This window comes from Peromyscus leucopus, chromosome 4, assembly GCF_004664715.2.
Source record: "Peromyscus leucopus breed LL Stock chromosome 4, UCI_PerLeu_2.1, whole genome shotgun sequence".
Classification (NCBI taxonomy): Eukaryota; Metazoa; Chordata; class Mammalia; order Rodentia; family Cricetidae; genus Peromyscus; species Peromyscus leucopus.
In genome coordinates this window covers 77,222,008-77,249,278 of record NC_051066.1, presented here as the reverse complement: position 1 = coordinate 77,249,278, position 27,271 = coordinate 77,222,008, and the positions used below count along the sequence as shown (strand labels likewise).

Sequence of the window (27,271 nt, the reverse complement as noted above, 5' to 3'; positions counted from 1 at the left end):
TACATCCCTTGATGTTTTTGTGGAGATCTGGAAATCCCAGCATTCCTATCTAAAGAAAACAAGAGGCCACCTACCTCCTTCTCCTTCCTTCGCTCCCTGCCCCCTCTCCTTTAAAAGATAGGCTCTATGTAGCCCTGGCTGTCCTGGAACTTCCCCTCCCCCCAGGTAGACGGTGCTAGCCTCAATGCTAGCCCCAAACTCAGAGATTCGCTGGTCTCTGCCTCCCAAGTGCTGGGATTAAAAGCGTGCATCACATGCCCACTTACCTTCCATTCTTCTAACCCACTTCTTTGCCTCACTAGATCAAAATGTCCCTTTTCCTCTCTCAAACATATATATATATTCTGTTACTGGAGAGACAAACAGAGGGTAGAGATGGGGAAGTCTACATTGCCAGCAGCCCGCCAAAAATGTCTTACATGCCTAAGATACAGAATGATCTTCAAAGGGTCATTGTCGGGCACTAACTACAATTTGTGCTAAAAATAATAATTAAATCTTAGTGATCACCACAGTGCAAACTCCTTTACATTTAATCCACACATCCCCATGAAGTAGATATTATCATTATTTCTACTTTACACATTTTTTTTTGTTTGTTTCGTTTTAAAGCAGAAAAACAGAAAGGTGAATAAATTTGTTCATGCTTACAAAACTAAGTGGTGACCTTAGGATTTAGGGATTTTTGTGAATAACGTTCTAAAACAAGTCTTGAAAACACCACCTAAAGATCCAGCAGAGTCTAGGGCATTTTGCTTAACGGGTATCAGCTCCTTTCCATTTTCTTGGAGCCGGATTTGAATCCAGGGGGAACCAACCCCTTAGTAACTGGGGGCTGGAATCTCACTTCATAAATACGGTCTCCCTGCACCTCCCTTCTCCTGACACAGCTACCACCCAGCGATTGTGAGTCCCTAGGAGACTGGAATGCAAATAGACTCTGCAAACAACACGATGCATGGTGTCGCTTTGGATGGAAAATGTTGCCTGTTTGCTCAGCCTGACTCGGAGGCTCCCGGAGCCTAGTAGAAGAAACACAGCCCTTTTGGTGGTGGTGGGGATCCTTGTAGAAATCCCCGGAGAGCAGGCTCAGCCTGGTAAACAGCCTTGGGCCTTAGCCCCTTGCAGAATCCTAGGACTGAAATGGGGGCGGGGACAGGTTGACACGAGAGTGACCTAAGTCCGCAGGGACCTCAGGCTAGTGGTTTTCGGGCAGGTTGACACCTCCAGGGAGGGCGTGGGGAAGGCGGGGCCCATCGCCTTCTGCTCAGTGAGGGAGAGACCGCGGTGGAGCTTCTCCTTCCGGGGGGGGGGGGGGGGGAGATGCTCGGCCCCGCGGGAAAACGCCGAAAAGGGCTCTTGCCGCTTTAAGTGACTCAGGAAGTGAAAGGAGGCCGCTGACGGCGAGGGGCAAGTGGAACCGGGGCGGCGCGGGCCCGCGGCGGCCGCGATCTTGCCGGGCAACGGAGGCTGAGCTGCGCGGCGCGGGGGGCCGACCGGGGCGCGGGGGCCGACGGGGCGCGGGCCGCCCAGCCGGAAGTGGCGCGAGAGGGACGAGGCGCAGCGCGGCGCACAGCGGAGAGGCCGAGCGGGCGCCGGGCCCAGCGCTGTCGGCTGGCGGGCCGGCCCCAAGGCCTCAGCTGTCCGGAGGCGGCGCGGCGCGGCGCGGCGCGGCTCGGGGCTGCCGAGCGGGGCGGGCGGCCGGCGGCCGGGCGGGCGGTCAGTCCCCCGGGGGAGGCGGGCCTGCGTGAGGAGGCTCCGCGGTGAAGGCGGAGAGCACGTCAGCCGCTAGGCCTCGGCCGCGTCCCTGCAGCCACATGGCCTCCGGAGTGGGCGCGGCCTGCGAGGAGCTGCCTCCGACGGCACGTGTGACGAGTGCGAGCCCGACGAGGCGCCCGGGGCGGAGGAGGTGTGCCGCGACTGCGGCTTCTGCTACTGCCGCCGCCACGCCGACGCGCACCGCCAGAAGTTCCTCAGCCACCGCCTGGCCGAGTACGTCCATGGCGCCCCGGCCTGGGCCCCGGCGGCCGCCCGCGAGGACGACGGCGCGGCCCCCGAAGACGCCGTCGAGGCCAAAGGGGAGCCCGAGGGAGAGGGAGAGGTAGAGAGCGAGGTGGGCGAAGAAGAGAGCGAGTCAGAGGAGGAGGAGGACAGCGGTGAGTCGGAAGAGGAGGAGAGCGAGACCGAGGAAGACAGCGAGGACGAGAGCGAGGAGGAGAGCGAAGAAGACAGCGAGGAAGAGATGGAGGATGACCAGGAGAGCGAGGCGGAGGAAGACAACCAAGAAGGAGAATCCGAGGCAGAAGGAGAAACTGAGGCAGAAAGCGAGTTTGACCCCGAAATAGAGATGGAGGCGGAGAGAGTGGCCAAGAGGAAGTGTCCGGACCATGGGCTGGATCTGAGCACCTACTGCCAGCAAGATAGGCAGCTCATCTGTGTCCTGTGCCCAGTCATTGGGGCTCACCGGGGCCACCAGCTGTCCACGCTAGATGAGGCCTTCGAAGAACTGAGAGTGAGTATGGGCGTTCAGAACATATGTCTAAGGGGGCCAGAACCCCCAGCTTCAACCCAGATAGCGTAGCTGTGACCACGTTCGTTTTCATGTCTCTCTTCTCAAAACAAAACAAAACGAGCCACTTGGTTGGGAAGCAGTGCCTACTCCTACCATTTTGGTTGAAATTGTCAAGTTGTCGATGCTTATCTGAGAAAATACAAGTACACGGAAAACCTTGGGTCAAATTTCTAAAAATTTGCAAGTCACTTCTACCTGGATCCCAGATAGAGCATTCCTTGAGAATTTTGACGCCATTTAGGCCAATTTTCACATTGTCGCCATTGTTAGGATCCGTGTTTTGACTTAGGGCTCTTGTTATGGCAACTCTGCCCACCTGAAAATGTGAGAAACCATGATTTTTTGACAAAAACCAAGTAGCCAGTTCTTGTAGTGAAAAGACTCCGATGATATAGACGGTGACTTGGTGTGTGCCTTGAGTTTCCTAGGCACTTCGTTTTCAGAGTTAGTAGGAAGGTGTGTAGCTGGAAGGCTAAATTGGTGCGGGACAGAGGTTTTCGTGGCCACTGTCTAGACTTGGATATATTATCTTGGACCTGTTTTTGGTCAGCAGAAGACATTTAGTAAATATTTGTTGATTGCATTTGGGGTGCCTTTTATTTATACAGTGGATGGCTATGATCAGTAAGAACAGTTTTTCTGTGTGCTGTGGTAAGTGGTGCGAGTTGGTAAATGTCATATTATGGCTGTTTTCCTCAACAGTCTTACAACCACTGGTCTCAGAATAACTAATACTTTGATAGTGAAAATACTTCGTATTGGTATTTCCCTTACTCCTATTTTTTTTGTAAAATACACATTCAGAAGTGTACAAAATATGCAGTCTAGCAAATAACTACAAAGCAAATACTTGTGAGAGCTCCACCCAGATCAGAAATAGCACATTATTACTAATAGTGACGTTCTTCATACCTCTTTCCTGTGTCTTCTTTTGGTAACCATTTTCCTGACTTTTGGGCTAATACTTTTCTTGGTTATCTTTATGTGTTACAGCATTTTTAAACCTGAAATGTATTGTAATGCAGTGTTTTGAATTTGATTCAGTTTTTAAAAGACATTTGTGAGATTTATTCATTTACTGGCTGTGATTTATTTTTCAATGAATTGTATTGAATTCCATTTTATGGATATGCTGCGAGTTACCATGTACATGAACATCTGACTTGTTTCTCGATTCTGGAATTTCTAGCTGTTACAACTAATGCAGGTGTAACAGGTGCATGTCTGTAATTCAGCATTCCAGAGGTGGATGCAGGAGGATCAGAGTTCAGTGTCGATCTCAAGTCCATAGTGAGTTTGGAAAATCTTGTCTCAAAAACAAAATGACACATCCCTCAAAAAATAGTGTAGGTACAGGCATTCTTGGTCATGCCTCCTGATAGCCATTTTCCTATATTTAAGTGGAAATAGTACCCAGTGTTACCATCTGTTTTCCAAGTGGTTGTTCTAGTTTGCATAATTATGAAAACATTTTCTGTTGCCCCAAGTCTTCACCACCACTTGGTATTAACAGTATTTTTAATTTTCCCCAGTGTGGTGATTATGTAATGGTGTCATATTGTGGTTTTAATTGCAGTCCTTCGGTTTCTGAGTATCTTTTGTATTTCCTCTTTTGTGATGTACTGTCAGATCAAAAGAGCAAACTCAGAATTAGATTATCTGTCTTTTTCCTCATCAACTTATGTGTATGTATATACATATACCTCTGTGTGTGTGTGTGTGTGTGTGTGTGTGTGTGTATTGTTTCTCCATTGTTTCTATCCATTTCACCTATCTTCTGTCTCATTTTCCTTTTCCTTTTCTAATAGATTACTAATAGTATGACACACTGGGTACTCAGTAGATCTGTAAGTATTTATCAGAAGGTGAAAAAGCTGAAGGTAAAGAGGATGACTTGGTATGTGACAGACCCACCCTTAAGTGGCACCACTTTAGTCTCAACTTGAGTATTACTTTTTATTCAGTCTGAGGTGGCAGCTCCCTTGTGTACACGTCTTCCTGTTGGCTACTTTAATATCTATAATCTGGGGCTGAACTGTTGGCTGGCAGCAAGGAGCACAGGCACTCAGGACCTCTCTGAGTAGAAGGCAGAGTATAGGCAAAGAACAAAGCTGTGGCTCTGGTATGTGGGGTAGAGATGAGAAATCCAAAAGCCTGGCTTGGGGGACGCAGGTCATGAGACAGAGACAGAGAGGGAGACACTCATTAGAGCTCAAGACAACATCAGTGGGAAATAAAACTGATTTTTTTAAAAAAAATATAGTTTTACTTTTTTTGCGGGTTTGAGTATTTAGAGGAGAGATGTGAACAGTTGCTTCTTGGCCTTTCAGATGAGATCAAGTGTAGAGGAGAGTTATAAACAGGATGGCATGTTGTATGAGTTTAGAGAAAGAAAGTGGTTTTAGCCAGAGGCATGACACCAGGAATGGTTTATTGGCAAAAGTGGTATTTGAGGCATGCTTTGAAAGATAGGAAGGAAGGAATGGGTAGGTATGGTATTAGATAAACTTTCTCTGCCACCAGAGCAACAATTGGTATGCATTTACTGCAACCCCAAATAATGGTTATTATGTCAGTGCTGGTTCTGTTCCCTCTGTTATCAACTTTTCTAAGCCTAGCAGTATATGTTAGTCTTCACTATGTTCCCAGCACCTAGCAGGCCTATTGGATAATAGACACACATGACCTACTTGATTTATGTATGATACAAAGTATAATAATTTTATCTAGTAAGGCATTACTGAAAAAGTGATAAAGAGATTGTATTGTAGTGTGTCAGTATATATGTTAGGACTCAGTTCACCTATACATGAAGTAATGGAATAACTTGGAATCCTAAACTGGTAGCAGTTCCTACAGGATGGATGGCTATTTCTCCCTCATGTAATTGATGTCTGGATGTCGGCAGTCTAAGATTGGAGGAAGCATGAAGTTTTATCTTGGCTCTTGCCAGCTCCTCTCTGCCATCTTTGTTACAAACTGAGATGGCCACTGAAGTCTAGCCAGCACTTGTAACTTCTAAGATAACAGACATAAAAGTGAAAGATACTCCCTCTATTTTAAGGCATCTCTTCAGAAGCATGTATTCCTGCTTAGGTTTCATGGGGCAGAACTCAATCCCATGCTTTGTCTAAGGGATATGCAAGGGTGGCTAGAAAATAATCGTTTCACCAAACCACAGATGACAAACTAAAAGGTGACATTTTGTTACCAAGGATGAACTGTAGAGTGAATATTGAAGTCTTTGCCCTTATCCTTACAGGCCTAGTTGTGTAATTACAGGCCTAGTTGGGTAATTCAGTCAGCTTCTCTGAGTCTTTGTTTCTTAACATGGGCATAATTGTGTCTCCCCTCCCTCCTCCCCTGGGGGTATGGTAAAGAGAAATAAGCTCATACATAGAGCCTAGAACTAGAACAGTGCATGATCTTCTAAGCACCCAGAAACTGATGGCTCTTATTACCTTATTACTGTAGAAAACTATCTGAGGCCATCTCTTTTCCGAGCCTAGTTCCGGGCAAGTTAGTCTGGTAGCAGTAGATGTTCTGGACACTAAGCTTTCTTTTGTGAAAACTGTCAGCCCCCTCTCCTTCTGTTCTTTCTGCCTGCTCTAATCTGCTAATTTGATAGGCTACTGAAAACTTTTCTTCAGAGACAGGTTCCTGTGTATTTCAGTGTCCTGCTGGTATCTTATGCATTAGCTACCCAAAACACAGCTGCTAGTCTATTTTGGGTTCACAGGTTTGGCTGTTGTCCTCTTTAGATTCAGTTTTATACTCTGTAACTGTGGAAGCTTTTACGGAAGTTGAGGGATGATGGGAACAGTTGATTATTTTCTGGGTAGAGGATAGGCTCAGTTACTCTAGTAGATAGTTATGAAGAGAAGTTTCTATGGACCCCCCTGTTCTTCTAGGACTTTGGGTCTTTATGAACCCTGGCAGGGTATAAGTTGTGTTGAATTGCAGAGTCTGACTTAATAATTATAGAGTAAAAATGCTAACCTTTGTCTGGATATGTAAAATTAAAAGATTACAGTTTGTTGAATTTTGAGACTCTTCTAGAGATAAAGGAAAAAGAAAGTAATAGCTGCCATTTATTCAGAAGTTTGAATACATTTCATATGTTTTTACATTTGATCTTTACTCTAGCAGACTTTGTTGCCATGAGTCCCATTTTACAGATGAGGGGCCAGATGTTTAAAGAGGTTTTGCCAGGTCACTCAGTGTCAATGCACGATCACAGTTTTTACCACAAAAGAGTAAGAGTTTATTCCAGAGCCAATTATGAGTGCCCATTGCCCAGAAACACAGATTCAGGTTACTCTAGATACCTTATGCAAGATGGTAACAGCTTCATGAAATATTTATAGGAACAGAACAGAGAAAGTCATAGAGAAAAGTGTCTCAAAATCCATTGGTGGGAGCATCAGGTGCACAGCTGCACCTACATCAGGTCTACAGCTAAGTGGAAAGTTTCTGTTGTAGACCTCAGATGCTATTGATAACATTCTTAGCCTTTGGATTTATAGAAATTACAGTTTGTATGTTCCAAAAAAGATCTTGCCTGATAGTCACAAGGGTGTTAGTTCAAATACAAAAATGAGCAATAAATAGCTGTTTAAGAGATTAAAGATAGCACAAAATGATTCAACATTCCAGCTCTCCACAACCACGGGAATTCTAATGAGTCCATCAGTCTCGTAGAGTATTTAACAGTTGGGGTGTTTTTATTGTTGTTGGCTAACTTTGTTTTCTCTGGGAACTTCAGTTCACAGTACTAAGTAAAAAGAAGTATTTGAATTCATTTCTGATACCAGAACGCATGTTCTTCCTATTCCTTTTATTCTGTGTGTATTCTGAGTTAATTCTTCTCATTTATGCTTTTTACATTTCACAGAACCTGTAGACAGCAGTCAACAGGGATGTACTTCATGCATAAATACTTTCAAACTACTCTCTCATCCACCTAAAAGATTTCCTATTCTTCAGAATAGTTTTTGTAACAAGTGGCTTTCTTAATTTCTTCCTATTCAGCATTTGTTTAGTTTATTATCTGATCCTGAGTTGTCAGTGTGTATTCAGTTAGTAACAATCACAATGGCAACAGAATGTGTGGAGAACTTCCTGTGTGCCACCATCTGTACTGTGAACTAACTTCATACACGCTTGTCATTTAACTTTTCCCACAGTTTTATGAGGTACATTATTAAGCTGTATTTGTGTTACTTGAATTTAATGGCCTTATGTTTCCTTTTGATTTCTTTATTCATTCAATACATTATTTATTGAAATCCTTTAATTTTCCAGGTGGAAAATTTATGCTGAGATATTTTAGCTGACAATTTGTTTATTTCTTCATTTCTTATTTTTGACCTTTCAAAACAGGGTCTTTTTATGTAGTCCTTGCTGGTCGGGTCTCAAACTTGTAGCAGTCTTCCTGTCTCAGGCTTCCAAGTGCTGAGATTATAGGTGTGTGCTACCATGCATGCCCCGTTTAGCTGTCAGTTTAAAATGTAGGAGGAAGCATGGTTTTCCAAAATTCTTTTAGGGAGTACCTAAGCAAGAGCTTAAAGTCATCAGCTACAGAGAACCTCTCATGCACCTGAGCAAGTCAGATTGTCACTGTACATGGTTTACTTCCACCTAGTCACTGAAACTAAAATGCCCTTTGACAGAAGATAGCACAGATAAATTATGGGGTAATCATAATTAGATACCATAAATTGCCATGAAAATGAATAAACCAGAACTGTGAATAAATCTCAAAAAAATGTTTGAAAAGCAGGCAACTGGTAGAAATATATGTATTGAATGATAACTTTTATATTTAAAGAAAATCTATAAAAAAAATAATTTCCATGTGGAGTATTTTTGACTGTAGGGAACCTAACAATAATTAATTCTTAAGTCCCTGATGTCACTGAATTTAGTCTGTGAACAATACGTACTAAGCAAATTTAAGTAATAGATAATATTTGAAATAATGCTCAATTTTATGAACAAACACACTAGAAAGGTAGAAATACACTATAGACTAGGTAGAGTGAGAGGAGAGGAAGGCAGTTGAAGGATCTGAAGAGGACCTGAAATAGTGGCCTTGAAACCGGTACATAGAAGCCACTTCTGCTAAACAGTACTGAGTCCTCATGAGCCCACGGCGTCTAAAAGCAGGATGAAAGCTGGCATCTGCCTTCATTCATTTCGGTAGTGGAAGGAGAGAGCAAACCCTTCCTACTTAAGTCAGCTTGACTTTTGAGAAGAGCAAAACCTAAAAGGACAGAGCATCTTGTAGAACATTTAAGGTGTGCTACTTTTTTTTTTAATGCTCTGGAACATTTGTTTAATGATGCAAAATGTGTTTGATTAAATAAAATTCACCTGCAGTCAGGAGAACCAGGCTGCACCCTCATCTATTAACAGATTGTGGGTTTAACAACTTACCAGACTACATGTAGGACCTGAGCTGAGAAAATTAATAATGGACAAGACCACACCTAAGCTGGACCTGCTTAATTAACCCTAAAATTCATGTCAATATCCTGAAGATAGTTTTGAGACCAATAAACCCTGAATTTTGTTCCTCTTCCCAATGTGGCCACATTGAATAATCTCTTTCTCTGCTTTTCACTTTCATTTGTCTCTTTAATTGTTGTATTGGGAGTGGGTGGCTCTAATACTGCTCTAACAGCTCAGTTAGAGCTAGAGCCAATCATGGGAGGGTCTGGGGGCATAGTAGTTCAGATGGACAGAATGAGTGTAAAGGCCATAGGATGAAACCAGAGTATAAGGAATAAGGGCAGGCTTAGGGAGGTGGTGAGGAGTGAAAAGTTCAAGTTACCAAGTAGACCATTATGAAGACTTTGGATTTTCTTCTGAGTGGCCTTGTTCTGTTTAAGCAAGGGAATAAGTGATCTGATTTATGTTCTTAAGACTTTACTCAGCTTGCATGGTAGTGTACACCTTTAATCTACACAAGGGAGTTTGAGGTAGGATGGCAAGCAAGTTCCAACATAGTGAGTCCCTATTTCAAAAACAACAACAAGAGCAAAACAAACAAACAAAAACCCAATCTAACAAAAGAAAACAAAACTTGACTCATTTTCTATGTGGAGAATGGACTATAGCGTAGCAAGAGTTCGAGTATTACCACTTGCCCAGTGTTGAGGTAGAAGATGGAAAAGAACATACAGGTTTAACATACATGTTAGAGTTAGGTTTAAAACAGCTGAGGGGCTAGAGAGACAGCTCAGCTGTTAAGAATGCTTACTGCTTTTCTAGAGGACTAGAGTTCAGTTCCCAGTGTTGAGTGGCTCACAACCACCTGTAACACCCCCTTCTGGCCTCTATGGCATCTGCCCCCATGTGGCATACATAGATATGTACACAGAGACACATAAATTAAAAATAAAATCTTTCAAAACAATAGTAAAAATAAAAAATACATGCTAATGGATTTTAGATCCAAGAATAATTTTGAGTTTGAGGAACTAAAGATGGTTGCCCAGCATGGGAGTGAGTTTCAAGTTAGAAATTAAATAAAATGCAGAACGTGGCAAAGATTTTTACTTACGGCATGGTGATATTAATTTTTCATTTCATTTCTTTTTAACATAATGTTTAATTTTAAAATAGCATGTAAAGTAATGGGTTTCATCATGGCATTTTCCCATATTCTTTATTTTTGTTGATTCTTCTCCTCAATTCTCCTTCTTTCTCCCCTTTCCTTCCTCCTGGTAGTCTCTTCTCCCAGTAACCTCCATTCCCATTTTCATGTCATATGTATTCTATTCCCCCTGCACATCGCCCTTTCCATTCATGGTTCTAGTTTCATGACCTATACATCTCCTACCTAAACTTACATAAAAATTAAATTCCAGGATCCACATATAAGTAACATGCATTTTATTTCTGGATCTAGGTTTCCCTACTAAACATGAATTTCCTCCTGTGGATGAAGTCCAAACAGAAGAGTTGGTTACCCTATAAAAATTATGCCACTGTTGCACCAGTGCGCACACAACTGCTGGCAACTTCACAGGATCCATAGCTGAGTAAGACTGTTAATGGCATTTTGCCTATAGCAGCCTGCATGGAACCTTTTGGCACTAGTTTGACTGGGAAGCTAGTCAGTATGGAGGAAACTTTCAGCTCTGCTCCCACTTGATTTCTCTATATCCTGCAACCAAAGTATGTGGTATCTTTAGTAATATGGTCTTACCATATAGTTGTGGGGCGAAGCCAACAGCATTGACCAATAGCCTGTATTGTTTTGAGAGTTTCTGGGGCTTCCCTGGCCAATAACTCAGGAAAATGGCCCACTCCTGCAACTGTAATTTTCATTTAGTAGCTTAATGGTTTCTGGGAGTAGATTTATCTACTCACCAAGTCTTGTTTTTAAATGTTTAAGCTTTTGTACATTATAGTATGTTGAACATACTTCCCCTCATAACCTCCCTTTCCCAACCCTCCTCCTGTCATTGGTCCCCATTGTCCCCTTAGCTTTACTTTTACTTTCAAGGTATACACAGGCATATACACACATCTAAGAACCACAAGTAATAGAAAACATGCTATTTAGCATTTTGCCATTGTCTTAATTGGCTTAATATGATTATCTTCAGTTGCTGCCATTTTCCTGCAAATGTCATAATTTCATTTTTCTTTTTGTCTGAAAATGTTTTCATTGTATGTATCCATATACACCATATTTTTCTTTTCCATTCCTCTGTTGTTGAATACCTATAATGGTTTCATAAATCAACTGTTGTGAATGGTGTTGCATTAAACATTTACGTCTCTGTTTGTATCTTTTTTTTTTTACCCCTGTGAGACAGGGTTTCTCTGTGTAGTTCTGGCTGTCCTGGAACTTGCTCTGTAGACTAGGCTGGCCTTAGACTCAGACCAGGCTGCCTCTGCCTCCTGAGTGCTGGGATTAAAGGTGTGCACCACCACAGCTGCCTTCAGTATCTTTAAAGTGTGTTTGCTGTTTTCCTCCAGGGCCTAGAGGAAAGATCCTAGAGTCTAGTAGCTTCATTCAACATTTCAGGTTCTATAGTAAGGTCTTTGATTCATTGCCAGTTGTATAATCGAGAGATTTGTCAAAAATTAGGTGACTGTAGTTGTGTGATTTGTGGGTCCTGGGTTCTGTTCTATTGGTCTACATTCTATTCTGTACCAGTACCATGAAGTTTTATCACTATGTTCCTGTAATGTAGCTTGAGATCATATACTGTAATCACTCCAGCATTGTTTTTTCTGACTATTTTGGCTATTTGGGGTCTTATCCATAATAATGTTTTTTTCTGTGTTTGTGAAGAATGCCACTTGAATTCTGATGGGGATTGTGTTAAATATGTAGACCACTTTTGGTGATATTATTTCAGCAATATTAATTCTGCCGATTCCTAAGCATGGGAAGTCTTTCCATTCTCTAGAGTCTTCAGTTTCTTTTTTCAGTGTCTTTAGATTTTCATTATAGAAGTCTCTTAATACTGTGGTTTGGTTTATTCTCAAGATTTTGTTTTGCTTTTAAGCTATTGTGAATGGGAAATTTTCCCTAATTGTTCATGGAAAGTTTATTGTTGGTATATAGAAAAGTTTCTGATTTTTATATCCTGTTTCTTTGCTGAAGGTGCTTATTAAGTGTGAAATTTTCCTTGGAGAGTTTTTAGGGTCTTTTAAGTTTATGGTTATATCATCTGCAAATAGGAAGAATCCTATTTGTATTCCTTTGTTGTTGTTTCCCTCATATTTTGAACCAGCCTTGAATCCCTGGCATGAAACCAACTTCATCATTTGTTCTTCTTAGTGTGTTGTTGAATTTGGTTCTCAAGTATTTGGTTGAGAACTTTTGTATCTGTAGGTTTATAGTTTTTGTTAATGTCCTTAGTTTTTATATCAGGATAATTAATACATGCTTCAAAAGGCAAAGCATAAAAGTATGAAAAATAGGAAACTAAAAGGATGAGATAGAGCAGCCTTTTTCTGGGCCCTCAAAGTTGGAGACTGTCATTCTGTGCTTGGGTAGGAAGGGTAAGTGGAACCTGAAGACTTTTTTAGATGATTTATGCTGGTACTGAGCCTGAACAGGACAAGAGTTGAGTCTCTCTTCACTTTAATAGCTTCCTTTTGTGGATCAAAGCTTCTGCTATCCACAGTTAGCTTTGTAGTCTGTGGGGCTGGCATGCTCTTCTTTTTTCTGGAGACTCCCCAGACTGTCTCGTAGGCTGATTAGTGTTCTATCTGGGGTAGCTTTGGGGAATGCATATCTCCCAAGTGTGTTGGGAGGGGAAGCAAAAACAGCATTTAGATTTGTACATGAAGACCTGTCTCTGTACTTTGAAAACCTAGAAAGCATTAACTGCCCCACTGTAGGTGCCAAGTAGTCCTTTGGTACTTTAGACTTCTTGCCTCTACAATCAATGATGGGTTGGTGGGCTCTAGAGGTTTGATCTGCCTGATAATCTTAGTCTCAGGAAGACCAGACCTCAGAATTCCTTATTGGATGACGTTGGCTGGAAAGCAGGGCTTCTTTTCCCAGTGGACTTCATTTCATTGAGCCTCCTGCTCCTGCATGCTTCTGCTTCTTAGTGTCCACTTCTTTCATTCTATACAACTGCTGTCGGGACAGTCTCTCACCCTGGGCTTTGACAGTTGAGTTCGGGCTCTTTGATAACTGTTTGCTTTCTCAGGCCTCCAGGGTAGCTCATTTTAAAACAGTCTGCCCTCTAGATGGTACCTAGGCACTACCCTCCAGTGTATTTACAGAATTGGTCTCATTGTTGGGGCAATCACTGTCTCACCAAAGCTTGTAACTGTGAGAGCTATGGGCTCATCATGTAACTAGGACTTTGGGTCTCATTTTGCCAGCCCTGCTGGCTTATCTCTTCAATGAGGGAAGCTTCTGCTTCCTCTCCTCCCACAGGGACTTTGTTTTGAGGCTGGGGTTATGTTTGGCTCTACCTACTTTCTCTGCACTTTCCAGCTGCTCTATCACTAAGTTTGAATTTTTGAGGTTCTTCCTCTCTGAAATAGAATGGGGTTTTGTTTGTTTGTTTTTCTAATTCTAACTCAGGTCTTTCATAGGCCCATAAGGAGAGAGCTACCAGACCACCATTTTACCTGGTAGGTCTCTCCTGATTAGAAACATTTGTAGCTATATCCCCCCCACACCCCTCCACCCCCCTTTTCGGGACAGGGTTCCTCTGTCTTTTGGTGCCTGTCCTGGATCTCGCTCTAGACCAGGCTGGCCTGGAACTCACAGAAATCTGCCTGGCTCTTCTGCCCGGCTCTGCCTCCTGAGTGCTGGGGTTAAAGGTGTGCGTCACCGGGCTGGAGAGATGGCTCAGAGGTTAAGAACACTGACCGCTCTTCCAGAGGTCCTGAGTTCAATTCCCAGCACCCACATGGTGGCTCACAACCATCTGTAATGAGAGCTGGTGCCCTCTTCGGGCCTGCAGACATACATGCAGGCAGAACATTGTATACACAATAAATAAAAATAAATCTTTTTTAAAAAAAAAAAAAAAAAAAACATTTGGAACATATACCCAAGGAATGCTGATTTATACCATAAAGATACATGCTCAGCTATGTTCATAGCAGCACTATTTGTAATAGCCAGAACCTGGAAACAACCTAGATGCCCATCAACGGAAGAATGGATGAAAAAAAATGTGGTACATATCCACAATGGAGTACTACTCAGCAGAGAAAAACAATGAAAGCATGAAATTTGCAGGCAAATGGATGGAACTAGAAAAAAATCATCCTGAGTGAGGTAGCCCAAACCCAGAAAGACAGTCATGGTATGTACTCACTCATAGGTGGATTCTAGATATAAAATAAAGAACAATCAGACCACAACCCATAGAACCATAGAGGCTATATATATAACATGGAGGTCCCTAGGACGACTGTGGCTTATAATAAATTTCGATTTTACTCAATTATTGAAAAAAAAATAGCCAAATGAATGGAAACACATGAACTATGAACCAAGGGCTAAGGGGCCCCCAGCTGGATCAGGCCCTCTGAATAGGTGAGACAGTTGATTGGCTTGATCAGTTTGGGAGGCAACTAGGCAGTGGGACCAAGTCCTGTGCTCATTGCATGAGTTGGCTGTTTCAAACCTGGAGCTTATGCAGGGACACTTGGCTCAGTCTGGGAGGAAGGGACCGGACCTGCCTGGACTGAGTCTACCAGGTTGATCACAGTCCTCGGGGGAGGACTTGTCCTGGAGGAGGTGGGAATGGGGGTAGGCTGGGGTAAGGGGAGGAGGTGGGAGGGGAAGAATAGGGGAACCTGTGGCTGATATGTAGAACTGAATGGTATTGTAAAATAAAATATATATATATATATATATATATATTATATATATAAAAATATATATTATATATATATAAAGGTGTGCGCCACCACACCGCCGGCCTGTAGCTAATTTTAAATGCCACTGTAATATATAGGACAACACTAAAAGCAAAAGGAAACAGCTCTGTAGATTACAAGCTGCACATTTGTAGCATCTGATCCAGTCATCTTCTCTATTTAAAGATAGAAAAAATAGAAACCCAGATACTAAATTACTTTCCTAACCTCACATAGCAACTAGTGGCAGCTAGGAGTAGTGTTTGGCCTCCTTTCTTTGTGCAATGTGTGTTACACTAGGAGAGTTAAACTCTTTTTTGGGGGGACCCTAAGAGAAGCCACTATGGCATGTTCAGTGGTTTTGAGAATTTTAGGCCACTTGAAATCTATACAGGAACACTGGGTAAAGATCCTCTCATTCCTGCTGGTTCATATATTTACTACATAAAAAAAAATAGGCCCTAGTATTTAAGTTTAGGTAAACTAATGGGAAAGACATTAGAAGTATGAGTCCCAGGCTTTCCATTCTTATATCTTTAACCTACCTTTTCCCTCTGTCTCATTGTTGTTTTTAAAAATTAAATCTTAAATATGCCACTAGTAGTGAACTAAATCTAAATCTAAAATCTTCCTACTACCATGCTTAATACCAGACCCAGAAATAATTGCTTTTATTTTTGTATACATATATATTGCCCATAGAAAATATATACTGTATGAATTAATTTGCAAGTTTAAAAGAAATCTCATAGTATATCTGTCATAAATCAAGATATATAAGATCTACTTTATTTTCTTTATTATGTCATATTCCATAGTTCTTTAATTCCATAGTTGCTTATTTATTCACTATTGGACACTTGGGATATGTAGTTCTTCACTATTGAAAATATTATAAATATTTTTGTTTATGCACCTTTGACATATATCTTCCCTCAAGAGGAAGATGGGCGTGTACGTCATAGACATGTGGTTTCAGAATAGCATTTTCACTTTTTTTTTTTTTAATTACAAATCTTTATTTTTCCAGCAGACATTTTCAAAAGGGGAACATTTGTTTCAATTGCTGCAGGAAAATTAGTTTTACTTTAAACAATTCTGCAAATAAGCTTACTGAAAGAAACACTCCAGCCGGGCGGCAGTGGTGGTGCAGCCTTTAATCGCATTTTCACTTTATACTTCCAAATCAAACGTACAGAATTTCCCCAAAGTCCCTTGGTACCGGCTACTTCAGATTAAAGCATCCTTTTCAGCTTGATGGGTAAGGAATAATATCTTAATTATGAGTAACTTTGAGCATCTTTTGTATCTTCTGATGAATGCATCTCATTTCACCTTTTCTGTTCATATCCTTTGTTCACATTTCTTATGGGCTTACTGATTTATAGAAAATTCTTAAACATTTTTCATATATTGTTGATATTAGTCTTTTCTCTTGTACATGTTATCTTCTGCATTTCTACCTTTCTGTTCCTGGTTTGCCATTGATTGGTTTTGTGATTTAGGAGGCATGATTTAATTTCCATAACACCATTTTAAACTACTGTTAAGTGTGAATACATTATCTCTGGTTAGTGTGAAATGCTAGTGAAGGGGTGTTTAAGCCCTTTGGGTTCCTTATTTTGATTTCCACCAGCTATTTTTTTTATCTGCAGCATGAGAATTTGGCACTTTTAAGGGTATAGAGGAATACCAGCAAAAGAGCATGTGACAGTGCTTTGGAGCTTTGCCTGAGAGGTGGACGTCACTTTAGTTTTACTGTGACTTAACCCTAGGAACTGACTTTTGTGACCGTGGATCAGATTCTGAGCTATAGGTGTCACAGCACAGCATTTGTTTATTTTGCACTCCCTTGGTGGAGGAAAGAAGTGCATAAAACAAGGTATGCGCATGCTGACCTGTGTCCTAGATGGCTTTATGGGATGGAGGTACCATGTAAGGAAAAGCCCTCTTCTTCTCCAGCTGTGCTACTTGCTCCAAAATGACATGGTAGAATCTTTTCATTTATGGGACTAGATACTTGCAAGATTGGAATTAGCTGCCTTTGTGTCCTCGCCCAATTCTCAGAACAAAGGATTCAGAGGAAACATTGGGGGACATATAGCAGTGTGTGTACCTGTGTATATATAAGATTCAGTTGATTGTCTAGACTGCCCTCAACAACGAGCAGAAACGTGATAAAGCTCTACAGATTGGGACTACTTGGACTCAGACTCCACCCTTAGACCCAAACAACCTCTTAGCCTCTGCCCTGTGTCTTCCAAATTCCTTCCTTTCACCATTCCTGTCCCCTTACAGACTGCTTTCCAAGAACTCTGACAGAATGTCTTCAGCCCACTACCAGGGCCTATAGAGCCTGTCTGTATGAAGATGGATCAGGCCAATGAGTTCTACCCATGTTATGTATTTAGCCCTAGGTCGCAGGTGTGGCCATAGAGACTGTTTGAGAAGGTGTTTGCAGAGCTTGCATACTCAATTGAACACCTATACATTAGACTCCCTAGAGTGTAGATGTGGAGAATACAGGGGTTGTGGGTGGGGTGAACTTGCACCAGGATCTTCCTTTTGTAGTTTTGCACCAATTCTAAAACTTGTCAGAGACAGATCTGCCCTAAAGAAACATTCTCTTTTCATTCTTGGTGATGGTGGTATTAGGAAGGCTTTTCTTCATACTTGTTTTGAGGGTAAACATAGCAGGCTCAATATAAAGCCCGATTAATGTTTGAGGATAAGTGAGTTGGCTGGAGAGAGAGGTAGACTGGATGATTTCCTGAAGGGAGACTCTCTTGGGTCTCCCCTGGGTAGGTGATGTTTTTGATGTTTTGTGAACAGGAGGAAATATTCTGCTGATGAAATGCATCTTTAGGAAAAGGCATAGGGTTTCCTCATCTCTTTATATTAGCAAGGCACAGCTGCCTGCAAAAAGTCTGTTTGCTGCTTAGGGATTCCTCCTTCATTCTTTGTTTCTGAAGGCTTTTAAGACATAGTTTAGTGCATTCCTTTCTGTTTTCTACAGCCAGGGGGAAAGTCATAATCCATCAGGGCTCTTGCTGAATAGCTTATAATGGGTGCTGACAGCTGAGGGGTGCATGTGTCTTTGTCTATGTTGGGGAGGGGGAGAGCTTTCCAGGGACAAGTGACCTCCTTGTTCAGCCAATAAGAGTAGGTTAGAGGAATGATATCACCAGACAGGCTCTTTTGTCTGATCATCTTGTAAAAAGCAGGATTGTGTCTGGTAACTTAACCCTTTTTTAAAAGTTTCACCCTCCCTGGTATGTGACCTCTACATTCCTGTTCCCAACTGTCAGGTGTGAGACCACAGAGATTAAAGACCGGAGAAACTGGGAGAATTATAAGCCACCACTTAAAAAATAGAAATGACTAAACTTTAGAACCACAGCTAGAATGGAAATGTGATCTCAGTTGTGTTCAGAGAGGACATATGGTCGTATGATACTTTCTACTTGTAGTCTTAGGAAGGGAGGAAGATTAGTGGGAGAAGACAGACTTTAGTATATTTTAATTTATGGAATGGAGTCAGTGGTAGTTTGAATGTAATTGGCCTCCACAGTTCATAGGGAGTGGTACTATTAGGAGGTGTGGCTTTGTTGGAGTAGGTATGGCCTTATTGAAGGAAGTGTGTCGCTGTGGGGGCAGGCTTTGAGCTTTCCTATGTGCAAGATACCGCCCAACGTTTCAGTTCTGATCAAGATATAGCCAGCACCATGTCTGTGTGCATGCCGCCATACTACTAGTTGCCATGCTCTTGATGCCATGATGATAATGGACTAAGCCCCCAAAACTGTAAACTGCCACCTCAATTAAATGTTTTTCTTTATAAGAATTGCCATGGTCATGGTGTCTCTTCACAGTAATAGAAATCCTAACTAAGAGTCTTACAAAGTATTTCCTGTTTGGGAAGAATTGAATTAGCTTTGTAGATTTGGAGACTGTCCATCCTGTGATTGCTTTTCATGCTGATTTTGAGTAAGTGACTTTTGTAGTATTTGTTTATTCTTGTACTTCTTGTACCTTCTCCCATAAAATGACAATCCCTGTCTTTATTCTTGTTTCCTTACTGGTAAAATAAGTGGTCCTGCCTTGCTCATAGAATTTCTGGGATAAGGAAATAAATTAGATCTTGCTCCATGCAAGAATTATAACGAGAGTGTTTCTTAAGATTTTATATCTACTTGTTCATTCAGTGGACATTTTACACCTTTTGTTTCTTTTTAAGACTGCCTTATATGTCTTAAAAATTTTCAGAGAGAAAGAATATTTGTAGACATGCATGTGTGTGCATGTGTGAAGGTCAGAGAACAAGTTTATGGAACCAGTTTCTCCTTCCACCTTTGTGTGGGTACCAGGAATTGAGCTCAGGTCATTGGACTTGAAACCATTGGAATTACAGTGCCTTTACCTGCTGAGCCATTATTCTGGCCCTGGCAAAGCACCACCTTCTTGATGCAGGGTGTAGGAGATACAGACATTAAAAGATAGTTTTATCCTTTAAGGAACTCAAAACATCACAAAGAAAACAGACAAAAATAATAATTAAATGCGTGTTTCATTCTTTTTATCCAGTGCTAGGTCCTCTTCTAACTATCCTGGCCTACATGAACACAATTATCTCTTTCAGCTGTATGCAGTGGGCACTACTATTGCTAGCTTCATTTTATAGACAGATGTAGAGACGCAGAAGGTAGGACTACTAGAGTTGGCATTTGAAACCAGGCGGTAAGGGTATGTATTCTGTGCTGACCTCTGCAGTGGGCATAGCCACATGTAACATGAAATGTGCCTAGTCCAGGTTGAATTGGGCTGTATGAATAAGAACTAGATTTCAAAGACCTAGTTGGGGGTGAGTGGGAATCATAAGACTCCCTCCCCCTCCCTTTATGTCTCCCTCCTCCCTCTCCTTTTGCCCCCACCCCCAGCCCTGGTGTGTGTGTGTGTGTGTGTGTGTGTGTGTGTGTGTGTGTGTGTGTGTGTGTGGTAGAAGAGGTAATTTATTAAGAAAGGATTCCCAAGAGAAGAAATGGGCCAGAGCAGACAAAGGTCAGAGGCTAATAGGTAAGATCTCATATTGAAATTATATGTTGCTGATATTTAGACATACTTAAGTAAAATGTATAAGTGGTCTTACTTTCCTATTATAGCTACTCTGAAACTTAAGGTAACATAGAGGTTTTATGGGGGTGCACATTACATTTTTGTTGGATTGTACTACTCTAAATAATAACAAGCAAGTGTCATTTTGGAACACTTACTATATGCTGTATACTCTGCTAATACTTCTGCAAACATTTCAATTAAGCCTCATATTACCCTTTATATTATCCCCATTTTGTAGTCAAAAGAGATGATTTTGAGAAATTCAATAATTTGTCCTAGGTTAGTCAACTAATTTTTGCCAAACAACTTCAAAACCATGTGTCTGACTCAAAACACTTCTGTTGATAACTAGCAGATGGTAATTCCATTTGAATTTAAGCCTGAGATGTTTAATTTTTGTAAGTATAAATAATATTGTATATTTATATATCTGATACATAAAGCTTCAAAGTAAAAATCAGTAGTCCGTAAGACAGAACTCTCCTTTGTAGGGTCTTGAACACAGGCAGTTGGGTCTGCGATGAGGCAGTGAAGTCATCCTGTGCAAATTATATTTATTTAATTTTCCCTCCCTCTCACCTTTCTCCTGCTCTTCCCTCCTTCCCTCCCTCCCTCTCTCCTTCCTTTCCTTCCTTCCTCCTTTTGTAGCCTGACTGGCTTGGAACTCATTGTGTAGATTTGGCTGGTTTTGAACTCACAGAGATCCTCCTGTCTCTTCCTCCTGAGTGCTAGGATTAAAGGGAAGTGCTACCACACCCAGCCACAAGTGTGTTTCATTTTCATTCCAGTCTATTGCTTTAACCCTCGTCTGTGATGGAGACAGGAAGGGACAGCACAGCACACCTTCCTTAGTTGTTTGGTCCTCTTGCCTAATAAGATGACAAATTTGTTTTCTATTTCACTGTTCATTTTGTCCTCTGAAATACTGTTTGTGTTTGAGAAAGCAATGATATGCTGCGTAGTGACTCTTGACTTTTTTTCTCCTAGAGCAAAGATTCGGGTGGACTGAAAGCAGCTATGATAGAGTTGGTGGAAAGGTTAAAGTTCAAGAGCTCAGACCCTAAAGTAAGTATTGTTTTGGAATTAACTGGGTGTTGGTACCTCAAGCATTTGTTCTCCTTGATCTGAGTACAGGGAGTGTTAATGATCATTTATCTGTACTTTCTGTTTAGATTCAATTAAGCCTCACGTCAAAAACAGTGTTCTCATATGCCTGGGGAAAAGTCATCTATTTCCCCTTGTCTATTTTATGACTTAGAACATATAATCATTAATTGTTTTTTTTCTGAATTGCAGAGAAGTGCATTTTTAATCTTTCCTTACCAGACCTTTGAGACTTCTGTCCTCTGTGTCCCTTAGATCTACCCAAAGGCATCTGAGATACTCATCAGCATAATTCTGGTCCCTGGCCATTTGGTGCACAATACTAATATGCCTTGTCAATCCCTAGCTTACAGGAGGCAGCTGCCTCTGAGCTTGTCCTTGTTACCTAGAGTCTGGTCAACCAGAGCATCCTAGCTTCTTTCAAGATTTGGGGAGCTGAAGGATTGATATTCTGGGAGATGTCAAACTAGAGTGGGGGTGCGAGTGGAGGTGGTGGGCTGGGAGCTGAATGTGCAGGAGGGATTGTGACTAATAGATTCCCTTCTTCTTACTGAGACACTTACTGTAGCAGCACTACCCGGTATTGGGATTAGATGGCTCTGTTGGAAAAGAGCCTCTCATAGGTAAGGAGGGAAAGGAACATGCTTTTATTTTTATGTCTCTCCTTTTTCCTTTTTTTTTTTTTTTCCTCACAAATTCTTTATCAAATAGGAATACCTGAGAGCCAGGTCCTACACTAGGGATCTTACACAGTTGTGATAAAATATATAACAATTTAACCATTTAAAATGTGTATTTCAGTAGCATTAAGTTCACTTAGAGTGCTATGCAGCCATCATCACTGTTTACCTCTAGCATGTTTTCATCACTCTTTCCCTATTCAACACAGCACCTCATTCTCCCTCCCTTTCCATATTTTTGATTATTACAAACCCCTGTGAAGTGGTTCCTTATCTCAGTTTAATTTATTTTATTTTAAGGACAGTAGAGTTATTTGCTCCAAGTCTGGTATATTGTGGAGATTCGAGTCAAATGGCTCTAGTGCCTTTGTGTTCAATTCTCACTGCAAACCAAGCATCGGGTCTTACCACATTTGTGCTGTGTAATCATGGTTTTTGAACGCCGCAGTGAAGCAGAGCCATTGGCATCAATGGACTCGTTATAGGTAACTGCAGCCATCAGTAGTTTTCTTTTCATATGACACTGAAAATATTGACATTAGTAGTATCTCCTCTCTTCTTGAACAGCAGTAGTGAGCATCTAGATAGAAATAAAGGTTATATAACTTTAACAACTCTTCTACCTAGAATAGGAGGACTCCTGCTATTTTTCCATCGATAAAGCTGAACCAATTAAGTACTAAAGGTAACTGAAAACTAACACCTTGAAAAGTTTCTTTGGTTTTGTGTGTAACATGTATTGCAGGAAACAACTGTATTTTCTGTCTCTGCCATACCTGCATGTTTGTGACTAGCAAAGCAGTAAAAGGGGATTGATGATACAGGCTTTGGCCTCCTTTATGAATACAGACAGTGCTTCTTTGAGAAACTTGCCACAGAGGAGAAAAGTCCAGCTAAAGCATTCCCTAATGCAGCTGTTCACAACCTGGGGGTCAATCCCTTTGCGGGGTCAGGTTAGCAAAATTACAGTTATGAAGTAGCAATGAAAATGATTTTATGGTTGGGGGTCACCACAACATGAGGAACTGTATTAAAAGGTTGCAGCATTAGGAAGGTTGAGAACCACTGCCCTAATATAAGCTAAAAGATAGCTCTAAGGTCCTGACTTGATCTTAGGTTTGGGTACACACACTGTCCACCCCTTCACCTTTAAGCCTTTTAGTCTACAGGATGAATTTGCTTGAGTGTATATGGAGCTGGCTTGAGAAGGAGTGAGTGTAAGTGTGGAGTGACTGCCAGATCAGGAAGAAGGGAGAAAAACAGGACACTTTTAATAGAAACTTTTTGTAAAAAATGTTCTCAGAAATCAGTTATCTTCCAAAAGTGCCCTTAAGTTTCTGTCTGTCCTGTTATCATACAGTACCCTACCATCCCCTTTTTGATTGGCTTATTTAAGAAGGGCAGACTAGCTCAGGCTTTCTGACTTGTCATTTTGGGATACAGTTGCTTTACATAGAGACACTGATTGAATTGTAGGGACTGAGCACTATCTCTGCCTCACTTCCTCTAGAACCCCTAATGCATCACAAAACTTGATTGTCCAGATAGTGAAGTCTACTGCCAACTGAATTCACTCTAAAAAACTATATATAGTTATAGTAATTTATTTATATCTATATAAATAAAATTATTTATTATGTATAGGACTCTGTCAGCATGTATGTCTGTGCACTCCATGCATGCTATGTTCATGGAGGGACTGGACTTATAGATGGTTTATGAGCTGCATATGAGTGCTGGGAATCAAACTCAGGTCTTTTGGAAGAGCAGCCAGTGCTCTTAATAGCTGAGCCATCTCTCCAGCCCCTGAATTCACATTAACTGTGTGTTTTGCTAAAGAGCAATGGAAGATGCCTGTATTAACTGTTTTCTTTAATTGTAAAGCAATATATCCTTGTAGATAAATACAGATATTCATAAAGGAAAGCTAGAATGAATTCCCCTCAAATTAGTTACAGCTATTGATAGTTTGGTGTATAAACTTCTAGATATTTTTTGGATTTTAATTTTTTTTTGCAAAAATTATACTGTGCCTATGGTTTTATGTTGCCTTTTTCATTATGCAGAATATTCTAGATACTCTTTTGTGTTGACAGAATGTTAGTTATGCTGGGTGGTGGTGGCGCACGCCTTTGATCCCAGCAATCAGGAGACAGAGCCAGGTGGATCTCTGTGAGTTCGTGGCCAGCCTGGTCTACAGAATAAGATGCAGGACAGGCTCCAAAACTACAAAGAGAAACCCTGTCTCGGGGAGGGGGGGGAGGGGGGGGGAGAAGAACGTTAGTTTCTCCTATTGATAAGATTCAGGTTCTGGTTAGCTTTAAATGTCAACTTGATATAGCCTAGTGTCATCTGGGAGGCAAGTCTCCCTTAGGGAATTGCCTGGATCAAATTGACCTGTGAGCTTGTCTGTGAGGGGAGTTGTCTTGATTGGTAATTGATGCTGGAGGGTCCGGCCCACTTGGAGTACCACCTTACCTAGGCAAGTGGTCCTGTATAAGAAGGCTAGCTAAGCATGAGCCTGTGAGGGAGCCAGCAAGTAGCAGTCCTCCATGATCTCTGCTTCAAGTTCTTGCTTGAATTCCTGCCCTGACTTCCCTGATGGACTATGTTATGCAAATGGAAGTCTGTCACAGCAGTAAAAAGGGAAACTAGAACACTTCATCTTATTCAAGCATGCCAGATACTTTCTAGATCAGCTGCTCTTAAATTTTATTGTTCATAAAAATCACCCAGAGGATTTATTAAAAGATAGAGTTCTAGGCCAGGCAGTGGTGGTGCACACCTTGAATCCCAGCACTTAGGAGGCAGAGGCAGGCAAATGGCTAATAGTTCCTGGCCAGCCTGGTCTATAGAGTGAGTTCCAGGACAGCCAGAGCTACACAGAGAAACCCTGTCTCTTAAAAAAACCAAAAAAAACAAAGTAAATAAATAAATTTATTTATCTATAACTATATATTTACATACATACATATGTATATGTATATATGTACTTAAGAGAGACAGAGTGTGTTCTGGGCCCACCCCCAGAGTTTTGATTCAGTTGATGTGGGCTGACAGAGTCCCAGACTGTGAGAACCACTGTGCTAAACTGAGCTACTTTCCTTGCTTTTTGTTTGTTTGTTTTGTTTTTCTGCTTTCTTCAAATAGAGCACCTAAAAATAAGACTAAGTGATTTTCAAATTTGAAAAAGAAATTGAAATATATAAAAATCTAGGCTTAGGAAACAAATGAATTGAACAGAAGTAACAAAGAAATGGGAACAGAAAAGGGAGACAGAAGGAAAGTCAGTGAGGTCTGTGAAAGAGGCAGGGTGGTTTCATCATCTCCTTTCTAACAGGTCAGGAAGAAGGAAAGGACTCAAGAAGGAGTGTGAAGAGGGGTGTTGAGTCAAGACAGGAGGTCATTAAAGACTGTGCTGTGCTTCTCTAGTAGGCTGAGTTCTAAACCTAGAGGAACCATGGGAAACATCAAATCCCAGCCACTAGACCTTGAGAACAGGGATCAGAGCCAGTGATGGCTAAGAAATTATTCAAGACTGGAGGAAGCTATGCATGTATGTGTTGCTTTGGTGGGCTTTGTTTTAAAGGTCACATGCTTCCAGGTAGCTAGCATCTCCTAAATTGTGGATAAAGATGACTTTTAATAACAACCTTTACTTTGTATAAAAATGATTATCAAGAAACTCTTTTAAATAATAAACTGGCCAAATAAGTTTGATATTCAAATTGCAAAAATTTCTTTTCAAGCTAATTTTCATAAACATGTTACACAAAGCATGGTTTGTTTGTTTTTTGTTTTGTTTATTTGCATGTAGATTTCTTATATTTCTGCTCAGCTTTAGTGAAATAAAAGATATCTCTCTGAGAGTGATGCCTTAGGCCTGTTATCTCAGTACTTAAGAGGCTGAAGCAGGACCATCATGAGTTCTAGTGGGTTACACAGTGAAACTCTGTTTCAAATGCAGAATAAAATAAAGCAAAGAAAAAGATGTAGTCATTTAGGTGCATGTCTGTGGCAGGATGCGGAAGCCCTGGACTTGTAGGACAGTAAAAACTGAGTTCTTTATATTAACAGCTTTCTTGAGTGACTGTTTGTGGTTTATCTGGGAAAGACTGAATCAAAAGCACAACATACTAATCTTTATCAAACTAACTTTTTATGCCATTAGTAACAGGTACTTTCTCTATTTTCTATTGATTACTTTCTTCCCCTCAGATTATGCTTTTCATTGTTTTCTTTAACTAGTATACTTAAAGCAAACATTTAAAAACAGGGTGGTTCTCTAGTTCATAATAATCTTTTTTTTAATTTTTAAAATTTATTTTTATGTGTGTTTTGCCTGTGTGTATGTCTGCTTACCACTTGTGTACCTGGTACCCACAGAGATCAGAAGAGGGTGTCAGTCCCCTGGGACTGGAGTTATGGGTGGTTGTGAACCACCTGGTAGGTGCTGGGAATTAACCTACATCCTCTGGAAGAGCAGCCAGTGCCTTTAGCTTCTGAGCCATCTCTCCAGCCCTCATCCTAATTTCTCCAAGTAGTTTCAAAGATGGAAGCACCTTGAAACTCTATTAGAGTAGTTTATGTTCTACTGTCTTGACTGACGTGGAAGCAGATGTAGGACCCAGTCCTAGCAGGTCTAAGGCATAGCCAATTCTTCCTTTTTATTTGTTTGTTTGTTTGTTTATTGTTGCAAGCCTCTAAAGATACTCTACTAAATAATGATACCAAAAGCTGTCTATAAATATGAAATTTGTTAGATAGATCTAAGGATGGCTTTCTTGTATTTTGTAATTACAAGAACTTTGTGGTCATTTTTTTCATAACCAGTATCATTGTAATGGAATACAACCTAGTCTGCCCTTCTGTGCTAATTAGAATGTCAGAGTTATAGGCTTTGCATTTAAAAATCATAATGGTTAATCAAAACCTAACTTGAATTCTTGTTAATATTCTGTTACTCTTAAGAGTTAAGCGATACTTCATTCCGTTGCTTGTCTTCACCAAAACAGAAACACATATTGTTTAAAACTTGAGATAGCTCAGCTATCAAATAATGCATATGAGCATGCTCCTTTGACTGAAGAGTTCTGAAAATTAGTGACCTATTTCTGTACTTTTTATTTAAAAAGCTATAAGTAGGAATCTTGGAGGATATAAGTCATGTTTATTTTGTTTTCATAACCTCAACACTTACTAGCATGGATCTTGACACACAGTAATTGATGTATATTACTTACTACAACACCCATGAAATAAAGAATTTGTCCCATTTTATCAATGAGTAGTTGGAGACTTAAAGGAGTTAAGTAGCTTGCTAGTAAATGATAGGCCAGAACTTAACTTTTTATTAAGACAGGTTCTCTCTATGTAGCCCTGGCTGTCCTGGAACTCAGCTATGTAGACCAGGGTGGCTTGAAACTCACAAAGATCC

The 27,271-nt window shown here is 41.0% G+C and overlaps 1 protein-coding gene across 1 annotated transcript in view; it reads left to right on the top strand.

Moving 5' to 3' along the window:
- The first annotated feature begins 1,720 nt into the window (after positions 1 to 1,720).
- The window catches only part of Trim44 (tripartite motif containing 44), a 108,665-nt gene continuing 83,114 nt past the window's right edge, over positions 1,721 to 27,271 (top strand). Inside the window, 3 exon segments of the mRNA XM_037205042.1 lie at positions 1,721 to 1,854; positions 1,857 to 2,512; positions 21,038 to 21,115. Coding sequence (XP_037060937.1) covers positions 1,818 to 1,854; positions 1,857 to 2,512; positions 21,038 to 21,115 — 771 coding nt within the window. The 5' untranslated portion in view covers positions 1,721 to 1,817.